Source organism: Petromyzon marinus, chromosome 18, assembly GCF_048934315.1.
Source record: "Petromyzon marinus isolate PM22_M1 ecotype Great Lakes invasive population chromosome 18, UKy_Petmar_22M1.pri1.0, whole genome shotgun sequence".
Lineage (NCBI taxonomy): Eukaryota > Metazoa > Chordata > Hyperoartia > Petromyzontiformes > Petromyzontidae > Petromyzon > Petromyzon marinus.
The window spans coordinates 3,141,235-3,164,042 of NC_133684.1; the positions used below are offsets into that span (position 1 = coordinate 3,141,235).

General features: G+C 48.1%; 2 protein-coding genes across 7 annotated transcripts in view; one reads left to right on the forward strand and one right to left on the reverse strand.

Moving 5' to 3' along the window:
- Positions 1–16,915, forward strand: part of LOC116943568 (uncharacterized) — a 40,428-nt gene extending 23,513 nt beyond the window's left edge. For 4 of the 5 annotated variants that reach the window (XM_076067796.1, XM_076067798.1, XM_076067797.1 and 1 more), the window contains exons 7-15: positions 2,167–2,300; positions 5,125–5,234; positions 6,605–6,713; positions 7,321–7,495; positions 8,954–9,017; positions 9,305–9,351; positions 10,752–10,923; positions 13,967–14,122; positions 14,853–16,915. In XM_076067796.1, the coding sequence (XP_075923911.1) occupies positions 2,167–2,300; positions 5,125–5,234; positions 6,605–6,713; positions 7,321–7,495; positions 8,954–9,017; positions 9,305–9,351; positions 10,752–10,923; positions 13,967–14,122; positions 14,853–14,979 (1,094 nt within the window). In that variant the 3' untranslated portion in view covers positions 14,980–16,915. The remainder of the gene's footprint in view (positions 1–2,166; positions 2,301–5,124; positions 5,235–6,604; positions 6,714–7,320; positions 7,496–8,953; positions 9,018–9,304; positions 9,352–10,751; positions 10,924–13,966; positions 14,123–14,852) is intronic. The other variant, XM_032956504.2, reaches the window with a different exon arrangement.
- LOC116943459 (ligand of Numb protein X 2) overlaps positions 16,916–22,808 on the reverse strand; it is a 50,808-nt gene continuing 44,915 nt past the window's right edge. For both annotated transcript variants that reach the window (XM_076067794.1, XM_076067793.1), the window contains 2 exons: positions 22,227–22,385; positions 16,916–20,708 (listed from right to left, as the gene is read on the reverse strand). In XM_076067794.1, coding sequence (XP_075923909.1) covers positions 20,573–20,708; positions 22,227–22,385 — 295 coding nt within the window. In that variant the 3' untranslated portion in view covers positions 16,916–20,572. The remainder of the gene's footprint in view (positions 20,709–22,226; positions 22,386–22,808) is intronic.

The window sequence follows — 22,808 nt, forward strand, 5'->3', positions numbered from 1 at the left end:
TGCATTGTCTTTTAAACTGATTGGTCCACACCAGAGACGGCTTTCTTTAGAGCCTAGTCTCACACAGTGTTAGACCACAGGACGCCAAAAGGCGAATGGCACAAAGACAGTGCCACCATCAGGACATTGAGAGCTCGGGTTGAGCAGCGACATCATGAGACCTCCCACGATATGTGTGTGTGTGTTTAATACACAGGAAGCATCGTAGCACAAGAGTGTGTTTTTTAACGTAGCTGCAACTGACGATGGTGATGCTAGCCGGGCAACGGTGGCGCACGCCTGTAATCCTGCACTGTGGAGGTAAGGGTTGGTGGGATCGCTCTGATGTTGTTAAACTTCTTTACCGTGGGTATTGAGCAGCTACGATTTGGCTTGCCAGGAGAAGGCTGTACAGCGAAATGTGGACTCCACCTGTTCTGTCTGTACGGGATAGAGTGTTGCCTCCTTGCATGCGTGCGTTTTCTCTGGTTTCCTCCCTCGTGCAAACACTCATTAATTGGCCAATGAGACTTTAATATGTAGAGGTCCACAGAGCTTGGGCAATTTTTTTATACTTGGTCAGCCACGTGGCTTTGCTTCCTGCTCGTTAGTGGTTCCTCATGCCTCTTGTGAAGAGTGAACTTTGATCAGCGGCGCGTCACTAGTCGATTGTTCATAATAGAGTCCTTTTTTCGGTTGGATCGCGTAAATATATGAAGGTGTCGTTAAAACCCGCCACCACCCGACACAGCCAACTAGTAAGGGTTGTCAAGTTAATGGAACGTGGGCAATTCGTCATTAGTATAGCACACTGCTGTGTTGGAGAGCCAAGCCACAACATCTACAATCGGAGTACGACGTTTCGCCAGTAATTACAGCTAGCTTCATCAGGCGACAGTCAGATTTGTGGAGACGTCCACCTGCTTCGTTCTTTATATAGAGGCGTAGATGTGGTGACCACGCTTCTGCGCTCTTGGCAAAGTGGGGGGGGGGGGGATTAATGAGTCAACGTACATGATGCATGCACGCTATGCGAGCCCTTTGATCTTGTCCTTCCTGTCCATTGTGTGTATTAAAATAGCCGTAGCAATGGCAATCCCTATTCAAGTATGGTGGCCTGTATAGGCATGCATTTAAACAATGTATTATTTGATGATTCGCTTCCACACAGCACTAAGTCGCTATCTATCTGAACGGTTAAAATTATTTGTATTTTTTTCAATATCGATAGATCATCTAATTAGTCTTGGCCAGTAGTAGCTAGTTTTGCACATAACTTCAACATTATCAAAATCAATTGAGTGTCCTTGTTGGCACGCATGTTCTGCTACTGCTGATGGTTGTATTTGGGAGAATCTAATATTTATCTGATGTTCTTTTTGTCTCATGCTGATCATTTGTCCTGTTTGCCCAACATAGCATTTGCCACAAGTGCAGTTAATCCTGTACACACCTTCTGTTGATAGTTTCGATAATACATGTTTTGTACCAGATATTAAATTCTGTATTTTATGTACCGTGCCAAATCTGACTCGGATGTTTTGTTTTTCCAAACATCTGGCTAGTTCATCAGTTACTCCCGCAATGTACGGTATTTTAATTGTTTTAATTACTTGGGCAGTTTCAATGCTCGTCTTATTTGATTTTGGTTTTGGCATTCAATGCCCTGTTGATTTGTGTATCATTGTAACTGTTCATTTGTAGCGCTTCTTTAACATGTTGAATTTCACTTCTCAGACTGTCACCATCTGACACTTTCTTAGCTCAATAAATGAGCATCTTGATAAGAGCAGATTTCTGTGCGGGGTGATTTTGTGAAGAAACGAAAACAGGTGGACTTCTCCACAAATCTGGCTGTCGCCTGATGAAGCTGGTTGTAATTACTGGCAAAACGTCGTACTCAAGATTGTAAATGTTGTGGGTTTACTCTCCAACACACCGGTGTGCTGTGCGAGTGACGAATTGGCCACGTTCTGTTTACATGACAACCCTTACTAGTTGGCTGTGGCGGATGGTGGCGGGTTTTAACAACACACATTTATGCGATCTAACCCAAAAAAAACCTTATGGATGATATTGGTCGTGAAAGCCAACGTGTTCAACTAGTCGATTATTGTTACCGTGGTGGCGGCGACGACGATGATGATGATGATGGCTATGGGGGTGCATCGTCTTGTTCGCGTACAGGCACCGACCCATCCGATTTCTTCAACTTTGGTTTCACCGAGGAGACGTGGACCACGTACTGCGAGAAGCAGAGGCACCTGCGCATGGGTCTCGACCACGTCCCCGCCAAAAGCTGCGGCTTCGTGGGCACAACGGTAATGGGGCCCCCGTTCGTGTGCAGGCCCTTCAAACACCGATGCACGGCTATTTGACGGTAGTTTCCGTTCTCATTGTACTCGCCGGTGTTTTCCTTCATCCCTAAGTGCACCGCAAGGAGAGCTTCCGTGACGTAACGGTGACGCATGCTCTCGGCTTGCAATCCAGAGGGGATTGCCACAGTTGAATCACCTGGTGTGGCAGTTGACGCGATGGAATGGGAAAATTTCTTAAAATGCTTTGCCTCTGTCCACCATACTGTATGAATGGCATATTGTAGTCCGTCAATCGGCAGGTCGATTATGGTGAGAAACTAAAACTAAACTATTATTTTTACAGGTAAGGCACACTGAGCTGTATAGCTCTTTCTTAGAAGCACGCTCTCGGCTTGCAATCCAGAGGGGATTGCCACAGTTGAATCACCTGGTGTGGCAGTTGACGCGATGGAATGGGAAAAATTCTTAAAATGCTTTGCCTCTCTCCACCATACTGTATGAATGGCATATTGCAGTCCGTCAATCGGCAGGTCGATTATGGTGAGAAACTAAAACTAAACTATTATTTTTACAGGTAAGGCACACTGAGCTGTATAGCTCTTTTTCAGAAGCGACCTGGCTATCACAAATGACAGCTCGATGAAGCTGCTTATTGCGTGGAATTTAATTGCAGCCAAACACCCTCTAAACATGCATGTTTTTAAATGTGGAGGGGGGAAACCGGAGGGCCCCGAGAAAAATCTACGTGACAATGGGCGAGAAGAACACGCAAATTCCAAATATACAGCAGCAGGCGTCAGGGTCGGGATCAAACCGACGACCTCCTGCATACCAGGCGAGGTAGTCAACATCTCGCCACCGCAGTAAAGTTAGGGTGCTGCCACCGCTTCCAACACATCTAGCCAGCTTGGAGGAGTAGGCCAAAATAGCCTCCAAAGCGGTGGCGTGTGCAAGCAATTGCTGAGCTGTCCCTTTCCTGCTTTTACCCTTTGAAAATGAATGACATTGTGCAATGTAGCACGGTCACATTGTCTTAACATTGCGGTCCCATAAAACACGGTGCATTAAATATTTGGCACGGGGTTCTTTGCATCGTGGTTAGGCCCTTGTCAGGTCCCAACTCATTAGCGTTGCTCATGTCACTTGACTGTTATGTGGAAGAGCTTCCAAAGATAAGTTGATTACGAATGGACTTGGTTTTGAATGCATCGCATTTTTAATACTCTGAAGTTAAAATATATTGTCGGTGTGTTGAGTGAGATATAATGCTGTCATGAATGTTGTGAAATGTAGAACGTTCTTGTAGTTTTTGTATTGATGTTGTGTGTGTCTGTGTGTGTAGAATAGTGAGATTCTGCCCCTGGCTGTTTTTTGGTGGCTGAAGAGAATAATGTTGGTCAGCTGAGCCCATTCTCTCTTCGATTGCGGATTCGGCCTAAAAACAAAGACCACCTCCGACTTGAATTGAACAGACTTATTTGCATTTGATTGGATGGTCACAAGCCTAGTCTCTGCACAAGCTGAAACAAAGAGTCTGACATTTGTTTTTGCATTTAATCTTGATTCAATCGTGCAGTGTTATTAATTCATCGATATCCCACTAAAAATAATGGGAAGACATTTTATAGCAAAAGCTGCAATTTATTTCCATGCCTCTCCACCTCACCAACTGATCTCAGAACACTTAGTAAATATTTTAGCCCTCCCCCCCCCCCCATAAGATATGGAGCAATCACCTTCACAATATTAAATTACTTGTTGAGAAGGAAGTAAGATGGTATTTATAATTCAGTGGGGCATCTATAATCCGGCCAGTTGGATCAGCGGTAGAGCAAGCGGCCCTCAATTGGAAGCAGTGAATTCAACTCACGGTTGTACGTATGTACGTACGTATGTTGATCTTCTTTCGCACCATACGTCACCAAACCTTGCTAATTCGAGATGCGGCAGAAGGACAACAAACTAAACACGAATGGCAGTTCCATAGAAATGAGTTTTCAATTGAGACGATTTAAAAGTGCACTGCACCAGTGGTGTCTTAATATCGGGACGTACCAGACGGCCGCAGAAGCGTATCGGAAAGCGTGCGGATGCGGTGGTTGGGAATTGACTCCACACATCTTTCCTTCTGGGTCTATGAAATGAGCACCACTCTGTGCAGAAGTCCACAGTGGTTGTCCCATGGATAGACTCGCTGTCGTCAAGAGGAATGTGGAATTCTCTCCACTGGCTCAGGGCTGTAAGCGGGAGAAAGAGGGGAATGTGGAATTCCCTCCGCTGGCTCAGGGCTGTAAGCGGGAGAAAGAGGGCACCACCTCTGCTCATTTGAGCTAGATCACATCGTAGGTTTTAACTATCTCGAAATGTATAACCCCGTACTTGGCTATGAGACTGGGGTGGGTGGCGGTGGTAGTGGTGGGGGGGATATCAGTGAGGATGTTACAAGCGGACTCGTGGTTGGCTCCACTTGGGAATGCGGACAAAAGTGAGGTTCTTTCATTGGCTGCGTGGGAAAGTCCCTGTATCAATCTGCGTTTCTCGCCGCGGTAAGAAATAAGTTCTGTCAAAAAACGCACGGCATTAGGATCTTTCAACAATAAAGAGAGCGATAAAAGGCCACTTGGTGCTGAGCAAGCTAAAAAGTCCGAGTCCGCTTTATTACATCTGACACGGCATAGTGAGACCGACCATAATTGACACGTACTCGGAGAAAAGTTCGTTGAACTTTGCCACGCGAAAAGCAATCTCAAGTGCGAATTGGTCACAAGTGAAGGTGCAGTAAATGAAGGCAATGATTGATGCCTCTTTTACCGCCTTGTGTCATCAGGCCAACTCGAAGCAGCTGAACAATGGAGTCTCTAACGATGTGCAACACCGAAACGAGGTGCACTTTGATGTATCCAGGGCCAAAGCCAAGGCTGGCCTACTCTCAGAGAGGTAATAATTTATCAACGCTGAGGTGAGTGTACACTTTCAGGCAAAGATAAATACAAAGATTCTGCGCACAGTCTCATATATAGGCTGTTGGGCCTAGTACTGTTAGGGAGCACCAATGAAGGCCGACATGGCACACGTGGAGGGTGGGGTGGTCAGCCGTGACCACAACTTCCTGCCTTTGTTTCCTCGGTGCCAATGTTGATAACATCAGTGTCGATAAACTCCACTGATGTTAGCCATGGCTGGGAATCGATCTCGGGTTGCCGGCTTCATTGTGCAGTGTGTGAACCACTACCCCACTGCCATCAAACACAAACTCACACACGTTTTAGATTTTTTTACAGTGGCGAAGATGAATTCGGTGCGAAATATAATTACATTTAACTTAGCAATTAAGGGTTTTGGAGCAAACCCTGCGGAGCGTTTTTCACATCGGTGATGGATGTACGCAACGTTGAAGAGACTTGCCGTAGTAAAAATAAAGGTCCTCATTGATTCGGAGGGAAATGTCTGAGGCTCGGGAATAGCGACTTAAGTCGTTCCCGCTGGATCGAAAATGAAACAGTTTTAATAATAGGGGTTTTCCCCTTTTTTTCTGGCAACAAAACTGAAACCTTTTTACAAGGATTCATGTCTGCATTAACCACAATACCTGCAGTCAAAATGCAAACAAAAACATACTATGATAATATATGCATTTTCTTTGGTTCTTTCGGTAAAGTCACGTAGAATGAGAATAAAATAATAAATTGATAAAATAACTGTCCTCCACACAGTCTCGTCCCTTCACCTGATGAAGGCCGCTTGTGTTGTGGCCGAAACGTCGTGAGAATTTTATTGTGTTATTTTATTTGATCAATTTATTATTTTATTCTCATTCTACGTGACTTTACCGAAAGAACCAAAGAAGATCAATCCTTGCAGTCACGAAAGCTTTAAATCGAAATATATGCATTGTTTTTGAAACTGGCACGCCCAGTTCCATCACACTCGACGCGTAGCCCGTCCATTGTTTTGGTGCAGAGTGAGCAGTGCCTTTCCCGAGTTGTGGTTTTATTATCCAAAGGCGTGCGTTTCAACCTCTGTAAGCTTAAGTGTCACCACTCGGCGAATGAAAGGGGGGTGGTATTTTACCCGACAATTTCCGCATAGGACAAGAGGAGGAGGGTGGAGTGGTAGCGGGCAGAGAGGGAGCGTGATATGCGTATGTATGTTCAACTTCTTTCGCACCGTACATAGCCAGCCGTGCTAATCGAAGGTGCGCACTCGTAGTCTAGTGATGTACCATTCGTCTAAACGGTTTACCTGCCATGTTCGAGTCACTGAAGCCATCTGCCATGTCAGTAACGCCAAGTGACTTTGTACTGCAGCAGCAGCAGCAGCACCAGCAGCAGCAGCAGGTACGGGGCGGTGGACGAGATGGTGCAAGTGAACGGAGGCCTGTGTGAGGACAGCGCGGTTCAGGCCCACGCGCACGTGGTGAGCTCGCACACTCGCACGTGTTGGAACTTCTTTCGCACCGTACGTAGCCAACCGTGCTAATTGGAGGTGTGGGGGCAATGAGAAGAAACTAAACGCGCAAAAAAAGGTTAGAAAGAAATTAGTTTTCCATCTAGATTTAATATCGGAAGGGTATTCCAGACCGCCGCAGAAGCGCATCCGAAAGGGTGCAGTGCGGCGGACCGTCTTTGTTCGATGGCCAGCCAATCGGCGCTGCGGCGAGGATGACCGGAGTTCACGTGATGATTGTTTATGCTCCTGGGATGAGATCATCAAGGTATTGGGGTTTCATTTATGACGAGCACTTTGTGTGTAATGAGTGCACACCACACCTGCGTGTTGTGCCCGTGAGCCCGCTGGGACAGTGATGTGGTGGGATTTCTGTTTTCCGGTTTTCCTTCCACAAGCCCAGCAATGCCTTGCGACTCAGCCATGCTTTCCTGGGTAAATTATAATGGGCGTTACTATTATATGTCCAAAAAAAATGTGTATGTTAAAAACGTTCCACACAGTTGATATTGCATACCAGAGGATTTTCTTGCACTCAGGGACTTCACTTGCAATGCTTCGATAACCTTTCGCGCAGATTCCAGATGGGCTGGAGCAGATCATGCAGCAGTTGGAATTCGATGTGCACAAGAACGCGGCACATTTCTTCCCTCCAAACATAGCTCATCAGCAGTCCTTCCCTGTGCTGTCACCCACTTTCCTGCCACCCTCTCCTTTCACCTCGGAGGTTTTGCAGACCATGCATCAAGCAGGTGAGTGCGTCACGTGTGGGCAGGCTTTCCGGTTTTTTCGCCGTTCGCCCCATCCACTGCTAAAGCGTGCCACGGCCGTGCCGAGCTTGCCCAGCCCAGCGCAGCTCACGAGGTGCCAGGTTGTTGTTTTTTACTTTGTCCACAGCAGAAGCCGAGCCATGCGCTGACGTCACACAATGTGACGAGTTGAGACGCATGCAGGCGTCACGGAGACGCCGTGCCCACGTGCCGACTAACGTCGCACGCGACAACCGCGTTGTTTGTCCTACCCCTGGCCTTACTTGACCCCATGCCAGATTGAGATGTCGGCTTGGCAGGGCAAAATAGCCAGTGGGAAAACCACCTGTACCCCGAGGGCCTCCGCGCTGGCACAGGTCGGACACGCCGGTGGAATGAGGGCTTTTGGTGGCCACAGGGCTTCATTGTGCAAGAACACTGAGCCCAGCACCTGCCGAGATCCTGAGATGAAATACAGAGATGGCCACCCATGCATGATTGAAGTGCAGTGCTGTGATTACTCAATCGGGTCGTCGTTAACGAAACGCACAAAACAACCACGATAGTGAACGTGGTTTTTCGCTGACAATTGGGCATAGAATGACAAAAACGAATATTTGGGCTTGATCCCCCGTGAGACGGACGCCTCTGGCATCGCACTCGAGGACGCGCGGCGTGGAACATGGATGAACGGGCAACTCGATCGACCTCGGAGGTGGTTCTTCGATGTCCTTTTCCAGAGGCCGTTATCCGTCACGGGGAAGACGCTGCGCCGCTGCCCGCGAGCGCGTCTCCGTCTCGTGACGCGACACCGATTGCGCAACTGGAATATAATTGACAGGGGGGGGGGGGGGGGAAAAGGGAAGAGAGGAACAAACAAAAAAACTTGAATATAACGAAATGAAATAAAAATCGAGCCGGGTTTGTTTTGCCCCCGCGTCTGTCACTTGGCGAGCGAGCGAGCGAGTGAGCGACCGCCGCTCGCTCCACGGGGTCAGGCCGCGCCGTCGCATCAATCACAATCAGACGGCACGGGCGGCTTACTTAGCGGTGGCCGAACACCGAGGCTGGTCACCGCGCGCGTGCGGAAAGGCGATTAACTCGTTGAGTATTGCAACGGGACAGGTGGAATAAATCACCAAAGGCGGCAAGTCTGCGCTTGCACCCAATTCGCGTCGTGCACACCTCTGCAAACACAAACAACATATAAAATTAGCAGTTGCTTTTGTCAATAGTTGCTGGACAGGGTTTCCATCAAGGTTCCCAACGGAGCCCTAAAAGGGGAGGGCCCTCTAAGCCGTAACATGGACCGCGTCGTGTTTTTCAGTCGTTAGTGCCATTTTAATCCCGTTACAATTTTTTAATACCGCCTTTGGTGCCGAGGCGGCAGTTTCTGCACGAAGTCCCATTTCATTAGGCGTATGTGCCCTTCTCACCGATCGCCGTTTTCATTTGTTTCAGGGCACGTGGCTTTCACAGGTATTTCCCCATCCAATTTATTCGCTGTCCTCAATGCCGCGGAAAGGTGAGTTTCAATTAAAATAACATCCGACTTATACGGCGCGCTCACAATCGTTTAAATGCGTCCAGGATTGTCAACCGTTTCACTCTACATTACCATTTACTTCACAATCGTACGTGGCGATTAGAATTTTTATTTGATGTACGGATTTATATTTAAAAAAAAAAACGCTGAAAATATGAATCGCACGGCGGTATCACGCTGCATGTGACATCTTTTCCAATGGATTAACGTGCTGGATAAATTGATTTCCAAAGTGCACAGATGCTATTTGTATTATTTTTTTAAAGCTTCCCGAGCTATGATGGTGCGATGGCTCACACGTACGACTACAACAGTAAGTGCTGCCATAAATTACATTCGTTCAAAAAATAATTGCTCGGTGCGTGTTGTACGTTACGTTGTGTATTTTTCTTTTCTTACTTTTATCATCATTAAAACACGACTCGGATATTTGTAACCGACCCCTAATTTCTAATGTATAATGGTATTGTATCTCTTGAGGTCATTAATATTTAAGTGGTTGTGTTTGTTTGTGTGCACTCATTGCTTCCGAGTGGCGGCGGGGTGGATTAAGGTTTGCACGCCAATGTAGTCGAGCAACATAGCCACACGGAGGAAGCAGGCATACGCTAAGCAGCGAATGTTGTCAATTTGTAGCAATTTGCGAGCGGTCTTTCATCTTGGGATTGCACACTCCAGTGCCGAAACGTAAACCCCTACTTTGGCGAACGATGCCACGGGGTATTTAACATCCGTTTTACAACAGCAGACCGCTCACTTCGCTTATTCCCCGCAGAAATTACCGCGCGGCTGCCGGGAATCGCAGCATCGCGACCCCCCCCCACGTCCCGTGAAATTTGGCTAAGCGAGTGAGTGCGCTAAGCAACTCAGGTGGGCGTTTATGCGCTGATGATTTCACCGCATAACGTTTTGTCTCTCGAAGCGTCAATTCTTTTGTTCGTGGTACGAGCGTAGAATCGTGCGTGCAAGGTTTGGTTATTCGGGATTCGTACAAACAGTTTGTAAATTACAGTACTCAAATACATTTTGGCTAATGGAACAATTGAGTTGGACAATACTAGCTTGATTAAATATAATAGACAATATAAATGAGACGCACGATTAAGAAAATTGGAAATTAACAGTATAAGTGAGTGAAAGGGTACAATATAGACAATTAAATAATCGTACAAATTAGAAAGTACAGTATGAACTAGACAGACGATACAATTCGAGATGCACCGCTACAAAATGAGGCAGGATAAAGCGATAACACAATATATAAATTACAAACGAGACACATTATATAATCTAACGCTTCTGATCAATGCACTTCTTGATCAAGGTCTCTGCGCATTGTCCCGGTCATGAACATACTTCGCCCCATTCATCCACATGACGAATTTGGTACGGGGGAAGGTGGGTGCCCAGGACTGGTTAAAATATAATTCGCTCACTTATGTTAGCCATGGCCAGGAATCAAACTCCCGTCCTTGGCCGCAACGCGCGACCGCTCTTCACCTGAGTCACACGTCGCGTACGAGATGGTACAGAGACGAGGCTCCGTAAACGAGCAACACAAAAATAACGACAGGGCTCTTGAATGGAAAAAACGTGACACCGAATCGTGACATTTCACTCAATTGCTGGTGTGTGTGGGCGACGTGAATTGCTACGCGCCTAATGGCGATGGCTCACATTTTGTTCATTTTCTCTCGTCCGCAACGAACGTAGCCCTGGGGATGGGCTACACGCCCAGCCCCGGGCAGACACCACTGGCCTGGCCGTCGTTGCTCAGGAGATCGGGCGCCGCTGCCGTTTGGGACCTCTACATGCAGCAGTGTGCCCGCGACGCGGCCCTCGCCGGCCAGATGAGCGGCGCCATGCCCGCCACGTGCAACAACGGGTACCATCCTGACCCCCTCCCGCGCTCCAGATTCAGCTTCTTCTCGGCGCAGACGGTTAATGGCGGCAGAGGGAGCGAGGGGGCGGGGGGGGGGCATGTCGGTGGGGGGTGGTGTAGGGGGGGGGGGCAAGGAGAATGCCCAGTACCGGCCCATTCCAATTCAAGCACTTTCTCCAACTAATGTGGAAATTGGTCGGCCTCTTGCAAAAATTAACGCGGTCCAGAAATTAAAGGATGATTATATGCGATAAGGTGCTGCTGCTGCTGCTGAGTAGATTTTTTGCGGTTGCGCTGCATGGCTCTCTCCGACCGTGACTTCAGTTCTTGAATTCCGTTGAGTTCCTGAAGCAGACACTTCAGTCACGTGGCGGGAAATGTCGAACATTGTGCCGAAAAACAGCACATGGCATCATAAAACCACAAAACGCATCGGAGGGCTATCCACAGTCGGGTGTTTTAGAAAGCCCAAAGCAGGGAGGCCTAGCATGCTTTGCATGATAGGATTTGAGATTTGAGTGTTCCCCCCATCACCATCCTTTTCTGCCTAAAATAAAAACGCCAGGCCGCCAGCTCAAGCCATCGCAAGCCGTGTGGTGGCGCCGAGGTGACGAGATGTTAACTACCTCGCCTGGTATACAGGAGTGGGTTCAATCCTGACCCGGACGCCTGTATATTTGGAGTTTGCATGTTCTCCCCGTAGTCGGGTGGATTTTTTTCTGGCTCCTCCGGTTTTTCCCTCCACATTTAGAAACATGCATTTAGAGTATTTGGCTGCTATACATTTCCACGTGATAAGCAACTTCGTTGAGCTATCAATCAGGTCGCTTCTGAAAATATCTATATAACTCAGTGGGCTTTACCTGGTAAAATAAAAAATAGTTTAGTTTATAGTTTGATTGTGTGCAGTGTGCGGAGGAAAGGCGCCGATATCTTGACATGTAAAGCATGCTGGGACTTCCTGATTGTACACTTGTTGTCTACATTTCTATTTTTGTTTCTATTTTTCGGGCAAGCAGTTGCAGGATTTCACTTTTCTCTCACGCCACTGCTAGCAGAGGTGCCTCCACTAGAGGAATCTTCTAGAGGAGCTTCTCCGATTAGCGCGGTTGGCTACGTACGGTGCGAAAGAAGTTCAACATACACACATGCATAGAGAGGGGGGGAGGGGTGTTTTTTTTTAGCAACGGTAATTTGTTCACCAACCGCGAGGTTCTGCGAGCACCGCTGGAGTGCAAGCGAGGTGAACGCAATCTTAGCCTCGACTGCGAGTGGCTCTGTCTACGTTAAGTCCTCGTGGCTTATTGTCTCGGTGTGCAGGAGTCTTCTGAGGACAAGTCGGGCATTGGGAGGGTTGTTACTAATGAAGTGACACCTGCATTAAAACGTATTGCTCCCCAGTTAAGAGTTTAGCGAAGCTCATTGGGAGTGGTAAATTCGGTTGCTTTTACAGTAAAGCGCTTGTAAAAACCACTTAAGCGAACCCGTGAATTGCGTCCAGTGTCAACGGGGTAACGGGCGGCACCGTATTAGGTTGCTTGGGCGCAGTGCAATATAATTTTATTCCCATCAATATCTAATTCTAAAGCGAGGGAAATGTCCTGGCTTTTACGTGCGCTTGGTTCTCGTTTGAGTGATGGAACGCCGTGACTGCTACGTGATCGCAGAATTTCATCTTTCCTTGAGCAACGTGGGCCGCTTCAGACCAAGGCCACCGATTTCCGCAATCATGCGGGGGAGGGGGGGGGGGGAGTTAAATGTTGTCCCGGACAGAACAACAGCACACACGGCCATACATTTTGCCATGGAAACATAAGCGGAGGAAGAAAACACACAATGTTCTTCTGCAGCCACTGAATTCTTGACGCAAAGGGCCTGTGGTGGAACAGGCTACATTAGTCCCTTTGTTGATGACCCTCTTGCACAAAATACATGTTTTGAGGGGCACGGACATTCATAATATATAGTTGCGCTGTATTGACTTTCGAAATTATGTTGCGCGATATCACGCAGTTATACCTATTTTAAGGCCCCCCAAGACTCAAGACTCTTTGATATGTGCGCAAAATTCTGGCAACTGCCTGATGATGCTGGTTGTAACTAGCAGCGAAACGTCCACACTGAATTGTTAAACGTGGTGTGGATCCCTCTCAAACAACACCGGTGGTACGGCTGAAGCAGTTAATAAATTGGCACGATAGTTCACCACGTGACAACTTTATTTATTGGCTGTGTCGGGGTGGAGGAGGCTATACGACACAGCATTTTACTTATGCAGTATAACTCCAAAATTTATGAATCCGCTGAACCTTCGTTTACAGGGCAGTTTATTTGCGATGCCAACCAGGCTTCGATTAGCGCAGTTGGCTATGTACGGTGTGAAAGAAGTTCAACACACGTACGTACGTACAGTCTAATGGTGCCAAGCAGGCTGTAATGCTAGCAGCCCAGAAGCATAGCGTGCCGTGCAGGAATTAGAAAATATGTGTTTTTTTATCACGGTCGCTGAGCACAGGCCAAAATGTCGAAAGGTACCCAAGCGGGACAGCAATAAACAGCACCGCTAAGGTGTATTCAATGAGAGTTCATATGAGCAAGGTGATAAGAACTTGTTGAGCAGAGCGAGAAATGGCATGAAAAGGGAAGTGTTTTGAACGTCACGGTATGGAATTTGTTCCCAGTATAGAAATATATTAATGGCTAATGAACAATATTTGAATCTACCTTCAAAGCAAAGCATTATACACACAACGAAAGCGCACAACTTATGCCAAAACGACTCGCTTATTCGGCAATTAAAAGTTAAGCCATTAAACATAAAAAAATAAATAATTTATAAAAAGTCACCGTGCCGGAGGGTAGTCCTGGTTCTGGTTTGTGATTTGCGCTCAACGATGGGGGCGGGGGAGCGCGTAGGGATGCCTCCCGCAGTGAGGAGGAGACGAAGGAGGTGTAGGTGTAGGTGGAGGAGGTGGTGGTGGAGGGAGAGGAGGAGGAGGTGGTGGTGGAGGAGGAGGTGAGATCTCAGGAGGTGCGTGTTCCGCAGAGCTCACGGAGGACACGAGGCCGTCGCGTCGAGCTCGGGGGATTTCGCCGGCGGCCGTGACCAATGGGAGCAGGCGCGCGGCCAGCACAGGGCGTGGGAGAAGCAGCGTCACGACCGGGACAACAGGGCAGACAGCCGCTGTCAACAGCTCCACAGGTCCGTGTCGCCTCTCGCACGCTCATTAACTCTGTGTGGAGGCGCTTGCTGGTGGCCCCACCACCGCCCACCCCCCCCCCCCCCAATCACGATCAATGTTGTGAAAATTTCCTCACCCGTCACCCTTCCCTTCTTCGCTTCCACCCTCGGCTTGCCCCCCCCCCCTCCCCGCCATGCCCTCTCCTCCTCTCCTGCAAGGCTGATCGTGGTTTAATTGTGCACACATTCGACGGGCAACTGCCATATTCTGCGGATTATGAATCACTTTCTTGCTCCCTATTGTAAAGCAAAAGTTGAGGGGTTTGTCACAATCCGTTAAGTGTAGGTGCTCGCTGGCGAGAGACCAATATTTCTTCATAATGCATTGACACTCCGATGAGCACGGTTGGCTACGTGCGGTGCGCAAGAAATTCAAAGTACGCAGACACCCTGGACAAGAGTTCTGGCGTGCATCTTCTCTTTCCAGAGTGGGTTTTATCATGCGGAGAATACAGTAAGCGTAAATTATTGGCGCGACGGAGAAAACACCTTCACCCGCTAAGTGAGATATTAACACTGCACGTCCAAATTATAAAAGTGAAAACCAAGGAGTGGTGGAGAAATGACAGTAGCAGCATGAATTATTCATGTCGTTCTCTGGTACCCCCCCCCCCTTATCCGTTGTACGCGGTGAGCGGTGAGCGCGGCGATTAGTTCGGCGGGATGCCGATACGGCTGTCTCTGTCATTAGTTGCAGCCATCGGCAAGAAGGCGGCGGCGGTGATGAGGTGACGGCCGCGGGGCACCGCAGACACCGTAATCACCGGCTCCGGTACAGGGAGGAGCTGGTCGGCTCGGAGGAGCACAGCCTGTGCTGAGGCGGAGCGGCTGGCTGGCCACCGCACCCACTCCACACACCGCACCCATCGTACGCACCGCACCAACTTCACCCACTCCACACACCGCACCAACTTCACCCACTCCACACACCGCACCCATCCTACGCACCGCACCAACTTCACCCACTCCACACACCGCACCCATCGTACGCACCGCACCAACTTCACCCACTCCACACACCGCACCCATCGTACGCACCGCACCAACTTCACCCACTCCACACACCGCACCAACTTCACCCACTCCACACACCGCACCAACTTCACCCACTCCACACACCGCACCAACTTCACCCACTCCACACACCGCACCAACTTCACCCACTCCACACACCGCACCAACTTCACCCACTCCACACACCGCACCAACTTCACCCACTCCACACACCGCACCCATCGTACACACCGCACCAACTTCACCCACTCCACACACCGCACCAACTTCACCCACTCCACACACCGCACCCATCGTACACACCGCACCAACTTCACCCACGCCACACACCGCACCCATCGTACACACCGCACCAACTTCACCCACTCCACACACCGCACCCATCGTACGCACCGCAACAACTTCACCCACTCCACACACCGCACCCATCGTACGCACCGCACCAACTTCACCCACTCCACACACCGCACCCAATCGTACACACCGTGGGGTTGATGCTCAACCAAGGCGGCACAATGGACGGTGTCCATATGGCCTGAGAGGACACCTCTCGACCAGAGGCTGTCCGACCAAAGGTCAGAGTTGCCGCTCGCTTCAAGTTACCCGCATCTTCCCACTGAAGAGCAAAAGTCAGATTGTTTTAAGGGGGTTGGTACAAAGCTTCAAATGAAGCAGTAAAAGTACTGGGTTCTGTAAGGAAAAAAACAAATATTGATGGTTATAATTATATATATATTTTTTGTGTGCCTTATAAGGTTGACTTCTTTGGCTGATTGTATTTTTCACGAGGAAGTTGGCAGGTCCGGAGGCACGCGCGTGCGTGCGTGTGTCTGTTTCGTGTGAACATTTCCCGCCTTTAATGCCTTGTGGGAACCTGGAGCTGTGAGGACCCAAAGCAGCAATTATTCTCAAAAACACATCTTCACGTGGAGCGCCATTGGTGGACTATGTACACCCTGCCACAGCGCAGGGTGTGTATATAACAACATTTATGCATCCGTGCATGCGTGCTAACACGCGGGGCGGACTTATAGCTCGACCTTGCTGCGTGGACTGTATTCTATTTTGATTTAAAGCTTTCGTAACTGCAGGGATTCATATTCTTGGTTCTTTCGGTAAAGTCACGTAGAAGGGAAACAATAAAATAAAGTCACGTAGAAGGGAAACAATACAATTATAAAAATATATTTTTTATTTTATATAAAAATATATTTTTTATTTGTATTATTTTATTGTTTCCCTTCTACGTGACTTTAAATTATATATTTTTATTATTTTATTGTTTCCCTTCTATGTGACTTTACCGAAAGAACCAAGAATATGTATTCTATTTGTTTTTTAATGGAGCGTGCTCATTATACGTTCTCAAACGTGATTCTGGATGTTAAAATGTAATCGTTAAAATGTCGTATAATGCAAGGTTACTTCTGAATGTTTTTTTTTTCAGTTTATTAAATTAAGAAAAAATATATTAACGTAACACGGATAATAAAAGAGCTTTTAGAGACGATCTCAAATAAACGGATGTGTAGGGGTTAATATTGTCCATGCTTGATATTGCTGTCACGTCCATTGAATGAGCACAACTAAATTTATTAGTGTTATTATTGAAAAAATACCGTGGTTTGCGTGTGTGTGTGCCCGTTGTTACGTGTTTGCATTAACTTTAAGACGTATTTATAAGTAACTGCGTGTGCTGTCTTTGTATTTGGAGCACAATAAATAAAGGCCCACGCCATATTTTCTGCGTTGTGTTTAATAAAAGTCCCAACTCTGCAAACAATTTACAGATGATAATTACATCACATTTAGAGAGTGTTAAAGGTCACTATTAGCTATTACATTATTATGTTAAATAGCAAAGCCCTGGTTTTTTTTTTTAAGGTCTAAGCATTTTTGCCATCCGCATTAAAAAATCCCATTAAAAACATAAAAACGCAGGGCGTCTCTGCGAAGAGGAATGTAACAGAATGCATATGAAAGTATTTACAGCCACATACTTGGACGCACTTTCTTGAATCCACAAGCAAAAATGTCCTTTTCGCATCACAGAAAATGCAAACAGTTGAGCTTGCATGATTTAGAGTCACGCTTTTTTGTTGTTTCGGGTACGGCGATGAGGCTTGCACGTACGCGCGACCTCCTACAGACCGCACTCCACCAGAACTCTGCTGTGGGAGGCTAGAATAGAGACACCAAGGGCCAGTCCCCGGTGCCGTGAGACAGACGGCAGAGCACTCGGGATGCGTCGATGCATTGCATCGGCGATTTAATAGCGAGTCTTAAGCTCGCGAAACGTGCATCGAATTCCATCTTTTCTTTTCTTTTTCCCCGCGTATATTTGGGGATGGGTCTAGGTGACCCATGCAGTCACTGGAGGTGCTGTCATTCACGAAGCATTTAAGTTAAGAATCACCTCTTGAATGGCAACAATTCATCGGCTCGTATGCAGCCACAATGCTAAAACGGGATTGAATACTAAATTGGAAGAAGGCATAGAATCGGGGAGGGGTTAAATAATGTCACCCCGAGTGAACACCGTCTCTGCTAACTTGCTATTATAGCTGAGGGAGTATTTTTCTGACATTTCAAGATGTGATTTTCACCATTTGACATTCACGAATGTTTCTTTAAAAAACTTGCTGTGCACATTTGGTCACAATTTAGTTTCTCTCGCTATCCATTGATCAGTAAAAACGATTGGTGGCAAAGCACTTTAAAACGATCAACGGTATGCAGCATATAGCTTAAAAAGGTATCTCTTTAATATGCGCATACATCGACACAATGTTTGATGGATTCGTGTATCAGCTGGATGAAAAGTAGCCGAAAAATAGTAAGGTTTGTTTGGCACTTTGTTTAAGGCTAAAATATAATGGGAACAATTCAGCAGCTAACATGGGAAATTATTTTCCCACACCTGTCCACTGTTACGAGTTTCATTTGGACCCATAAAACCATTGGATATCGCTGTGATCTGATAACTAGACCTTGTGCCTAATAGGGTAAAAGGGGCGCAGCCCAGCAATGTGTTTTGCTCATGCCATGGCTGGCGGAAGAGTCTACTCTTCCGCGCTGGTCAGACGTCTTGGAAAGAAAGGCAGTACCCACACTTGACCCCACCAAACGCGACCTGCAAATCCCTTGACTGCGGTGGTGCTGGCTGGACAGAGGCAAGTGGGAGATCGAATCGGCAAGTTTAAGTCCATTGGACTCGCCATTACTCCACAGCAGCGGCCCTTGCACCCTAATAAGCCTAAAACCCCAAAATTGATAAGGACGGAGAGTCATTTAAGAGCCTATTTGCGAGTGGCATCAGAACCGCGGCCGGCTCTTGCCTCTGGCCTTCTTATAATGTGAAATAATGACGTTAAAGTATTTCCTTTTAAAATTATTTTGGTCGAGGAAACGTCCAAGATGTTGCTCACGTGAGTGGCGCTTTTTAAAGAAAATACTTTGCAGGCCTTTGTCAATCCGCTGCTAGATGAATGCTATGCCAGTCATTGGTGTTATTTGTTTTCACTTCACGGTCACTGCGAGTTGGTGACGAAGAGGTAGCCCGGGACTGATTCGGATATAACCACTGATGTTCGTTGTAGCCAGCAAATTAAATTGGTCATCAAGGGTAATGGTGCAGTGTGCTCACCACCGCACTGCTATTCCGCTCTTTAAAGTTATTGTTTTTTTGGGTACCTACCACTTACAGATAAAATCATGGAGCAATTAATAATTTCAGTCGAAACGTATTCGTTGGCGGTCTGTTCCAAACGGTAATGCAAAACTGGAAGTCTTGCTTGAAAATCTTTGCAAGCTGCATTCACCACTTTTGTAACCTTTTGTAACTTGCCTCCAGTTGAACCCGGCTGTGAATGCTGTGCCTGCAACACCGACGCTGATAAAACGAACCGGTTTGTGGAAAATTCATACATTTGAAAAAGGAAAATAAATCCGCCGCTGCATGGTAAAGCATTGTAAGGCAGCTAGCCACAATAGCGTATACTACACGATAGCTATCCACACGTAGAGCAATCCAAGATAGAAAAATACTTATCGGTCAAGTAAAGTGACATAGTTCATGAGATCATGCTGGGGTGGTTGTGGTGGTGGTTGTGGTGGTAATTTGGGGGTATAGCCAGATTCGGTGCACACAGATAAATGTCGCAGCTTGTTTTAAATCATTGTCCAGACAGGTAACAGGTCCAGTTGAAGTGATTTCTTGCATTGAGATGGTGCTCATCTGCTGTTTACGGCCCTGAGCCAGTTGTGGAAATTCCACATTCCTATCGCGGGAGCGAGCCTCTCAATCGGACAACCACTCTTGACTTCCCCCAAAAGTGGTACATATTTTATTTTCCCCGGAGAGATGATTGGCGCCCAACCAGGATGTGAACTCTGGAACCTTGCGGTTGCGAGCTGCTCACTCTTGTGAATGAGCCTACTGGCTGGAGAGGCACTTTATATAATTTTCCTCTTTCATATTAGACCCAATAATTTTATTCCATTTCCTCCACTGAAGCATACTCTGCCTTTGTAACCATGACATTTTATGTTGTGCACTGTATGTATAATCGCTTCAAGGTCAAGAGGTCATCAGACATCTCCATTGCTTTCCTCTCAAAGCTGTTGACATCCAAGGTCAGCATTTAGATTCTCCCACTATCTGGCTTTAGATATTCCCCTTGATCGCCAATCTCCCGTCACCTGTCCCAATAACCGTCCCTCTGCATTGCACACTTGTCCCATGCCTAACGACCTCCTGATTACATCGACAATTCCTTGCCCGTGTTCTCTTTAGAATTGCAGCATTGCTCATCCTCTCCCCGAACAGTACATTGTTTGGACGTGTATTCACTCAAAGGCCAGATGCTTCATTTCTGGTTTGTTAAAAATTTCAGCCGTCTGATAATCGCAGTAATAGACATGTCTCCTGCCTCACACACCAATTTCTTAATACCAAAGGTCACCTCTGCTTTTCCAAAATGGTTTTAAACAGTTGTGAAAAGTACGTATCATAATACAGCGGAGAAAAGCTCAATTTTAGCTGCCTATTCTGGTAACAAATATAGGAGGCTTCCAATTAGAATCCTCATTGGAATTGTTTATATTCAAATTACAGTTGCGGTATTTGTTGCCATGTAACTGAACTACACATATATACTGGGACTATTCCTACCGTCCAGGACTCCTTTAATAAGTCTGGCTGCACCCCTGATTGTTGGCGGTGGTGGCGGTGGTGGCGGTGAGAGTGATGATGGTCGCCGCAGTGGTACTGGCGTCGGTGGCGTTGGTGGTGGTTGTAGTGCTGATGGTGGCAGTGGCGGTGGCAGTGGTGCTGGCGGCTGTGTTGCTGTGCCCGCTGTGCCCGCCGTGCCCGCCGTGCCCGCTGTGGCCGCACTCTCAGAGGATGCTGCCGGGCCAGGACACGACGGTGAGCGTCACTTTCCCGCGGAGCTCCTTGAGCAGCGTGACGAGCGCCGCGTGGCTCATCCCGGTCGTGCCGTGCCCGTTCACGGCCACGATCATGTCCCCACACCTGCCACGGGGGGGAGGGGGGGGCGGTGTGCGGAGAGGAGGAAGGAGGTTTAGGTTCTCTTTGCATGGCGGAACTCGAGTCATAGTGCCGCTGATGTAACGCACAATTAAGGTGTCGGGTCGCGTGTACGATGAAAGCGATTAACCAAGGATCTTTGGCCCCGCTTGTCATCGAGACAGATTCAGATGGGTCCCAAGGCCAGTTTCACAGTTTGGGTTTGAGATTGGCTCCTCTAATAGCTGCTGGAAAGCCACCCGTACTGCAAGGCCCCCCTTCCTTCCCCCCGCACCCCGCGCTCACACGACTCAGATGTGAAAGAGAAGGGTATAGCTGACCGACCACAGCGGCCTAGCTCAGTGATGTGTAATTCTCAGGCTTCGTGAGCCAATATAGTTCGTGTTTTAAAGGCAAATAATGCGCATTCGGTTTGTGAGTTGCACCGAGAGCAGGGTTTAGCTCTCGGGTGTGCAGGCGGTGCATCTGCGCCCTGGGCCAGTGGACCAGAGGGGCCCAGGTGGTGGGCTATAAAAAGAGGAAACGTTGGACAGGGGTGGGTGGGGGAGCATTGTAATTCCTTCCAAGATGGCTCATTGCCAACCACGGTACACCACTGGCCAACCGGGAATTAAATCACTGCGTTTCATTTACAAAATCCTGTCGATGTTTCTGCGCCACCGGAAGTGTAAAAATAACATCACTCTGCACTGTTATCAGGGCTCAGTTTCTCACTGAATATTTTCCGTGTCGCTGGTACACTGGAGTAAGCATGTGACTAGCAGTAGCCACAGCCATTGCGGGAGGTATACTGGATGTGTACCGGGCCGACACCAAAGCCTGGCAGCCATAATGCGTGTGCTTAAGGACACAATAACAGCGGGCTTCAGAAGCATGAATGTTGTGATCTTTGGGAGGTGATGATTGCTGTTCGCTCACTTCAGACGGATGTCGGAGGAAATCTGAGCTCATGCCGCTCTACAGCCACTACAGCTGCAACAGCCAATACAGCTGTGTGTGTTAAGTCCAAATACAGGGTGAGACCAAGTGGTGATTGAATCATCCAGCTGACTGGCCCCGTCACACCTGGTCTCATCACAGATTGCCCCTTCACACCTGGCCCTCATCACACCTGGCCCTGTGTCACACCTGGCTCTGTGTCACACCAGGCCCTGTGTCACAAGTGGCCCTGTGTCACACCTGGCCCTGTGTCACACCCGTCCCTGTGTCACACCTGGCCCTGTGTCACACCTGGCCCTGTGTCACACCAAGCCCTGTGTCACACCTGGCCCTGTGTCACACCTGGCCCTGTGTCACACCTGGCCCTGTGTCACACCTGGCCCTGTGTCACACCTGGCCCTGTGTCACACCTGGCCCTGTGTCACACCTGGCCCTGTGTCACACCTGGCCCTGTGTCACACCTGGCCCTGTGTCACACCTCGCCGCGTCAGGGCCACAGACTGCCGTGAGTGAGCGACTGCAGTGGCCGAGAACGCAATACGAGTGGCATGTGGTGGCGCTCACTTGAGGCGGCCGTCGTTGTAGGCCGGCGTGCCCAGCACGATGGACTTAATGAAGAAGGGCTGGTTGCTGTGGTTCTCCTCGTATCCCCCCACGATGCTAAACCCCCAGCTCCCCGATGTGCTTCTGCGCAGGATCACCTCCTTGCGGCTCTGCAGGAAGCTGCCGGAGGCACAATAGGAATACAAAACAAACAAAAAATTAACCCTCGCCAAAACCGTTCCCGAGAAATCCCATGCGGCTTGTGGAATTTACGTGGCATTGCATTCACAATCCACGGCCTAATCGTAATAATGTAAAAACATTTTCTTACCAACTGCCCTTTGCCAATCCATTGGTAGAATGAAGGTCGCCGTGTTAGCCATGGCGATTGTTTGACCGTACTTCACTTCGCTGGTCAGTGTGGATTGGTGAACGATGGTGGGGGCTCAGAACCGGTTCAAATACCGCTCGCCACAAACATTAGCCATGTTCGGAGACTGATTTCAGGATGCCGGATTTTAAGTGCAGTGTGCACATCAATGAACGTATTTTGATAAATATGAATGGTAATGTCTCTCCACGGTCATGTATGTATCTGTGTTA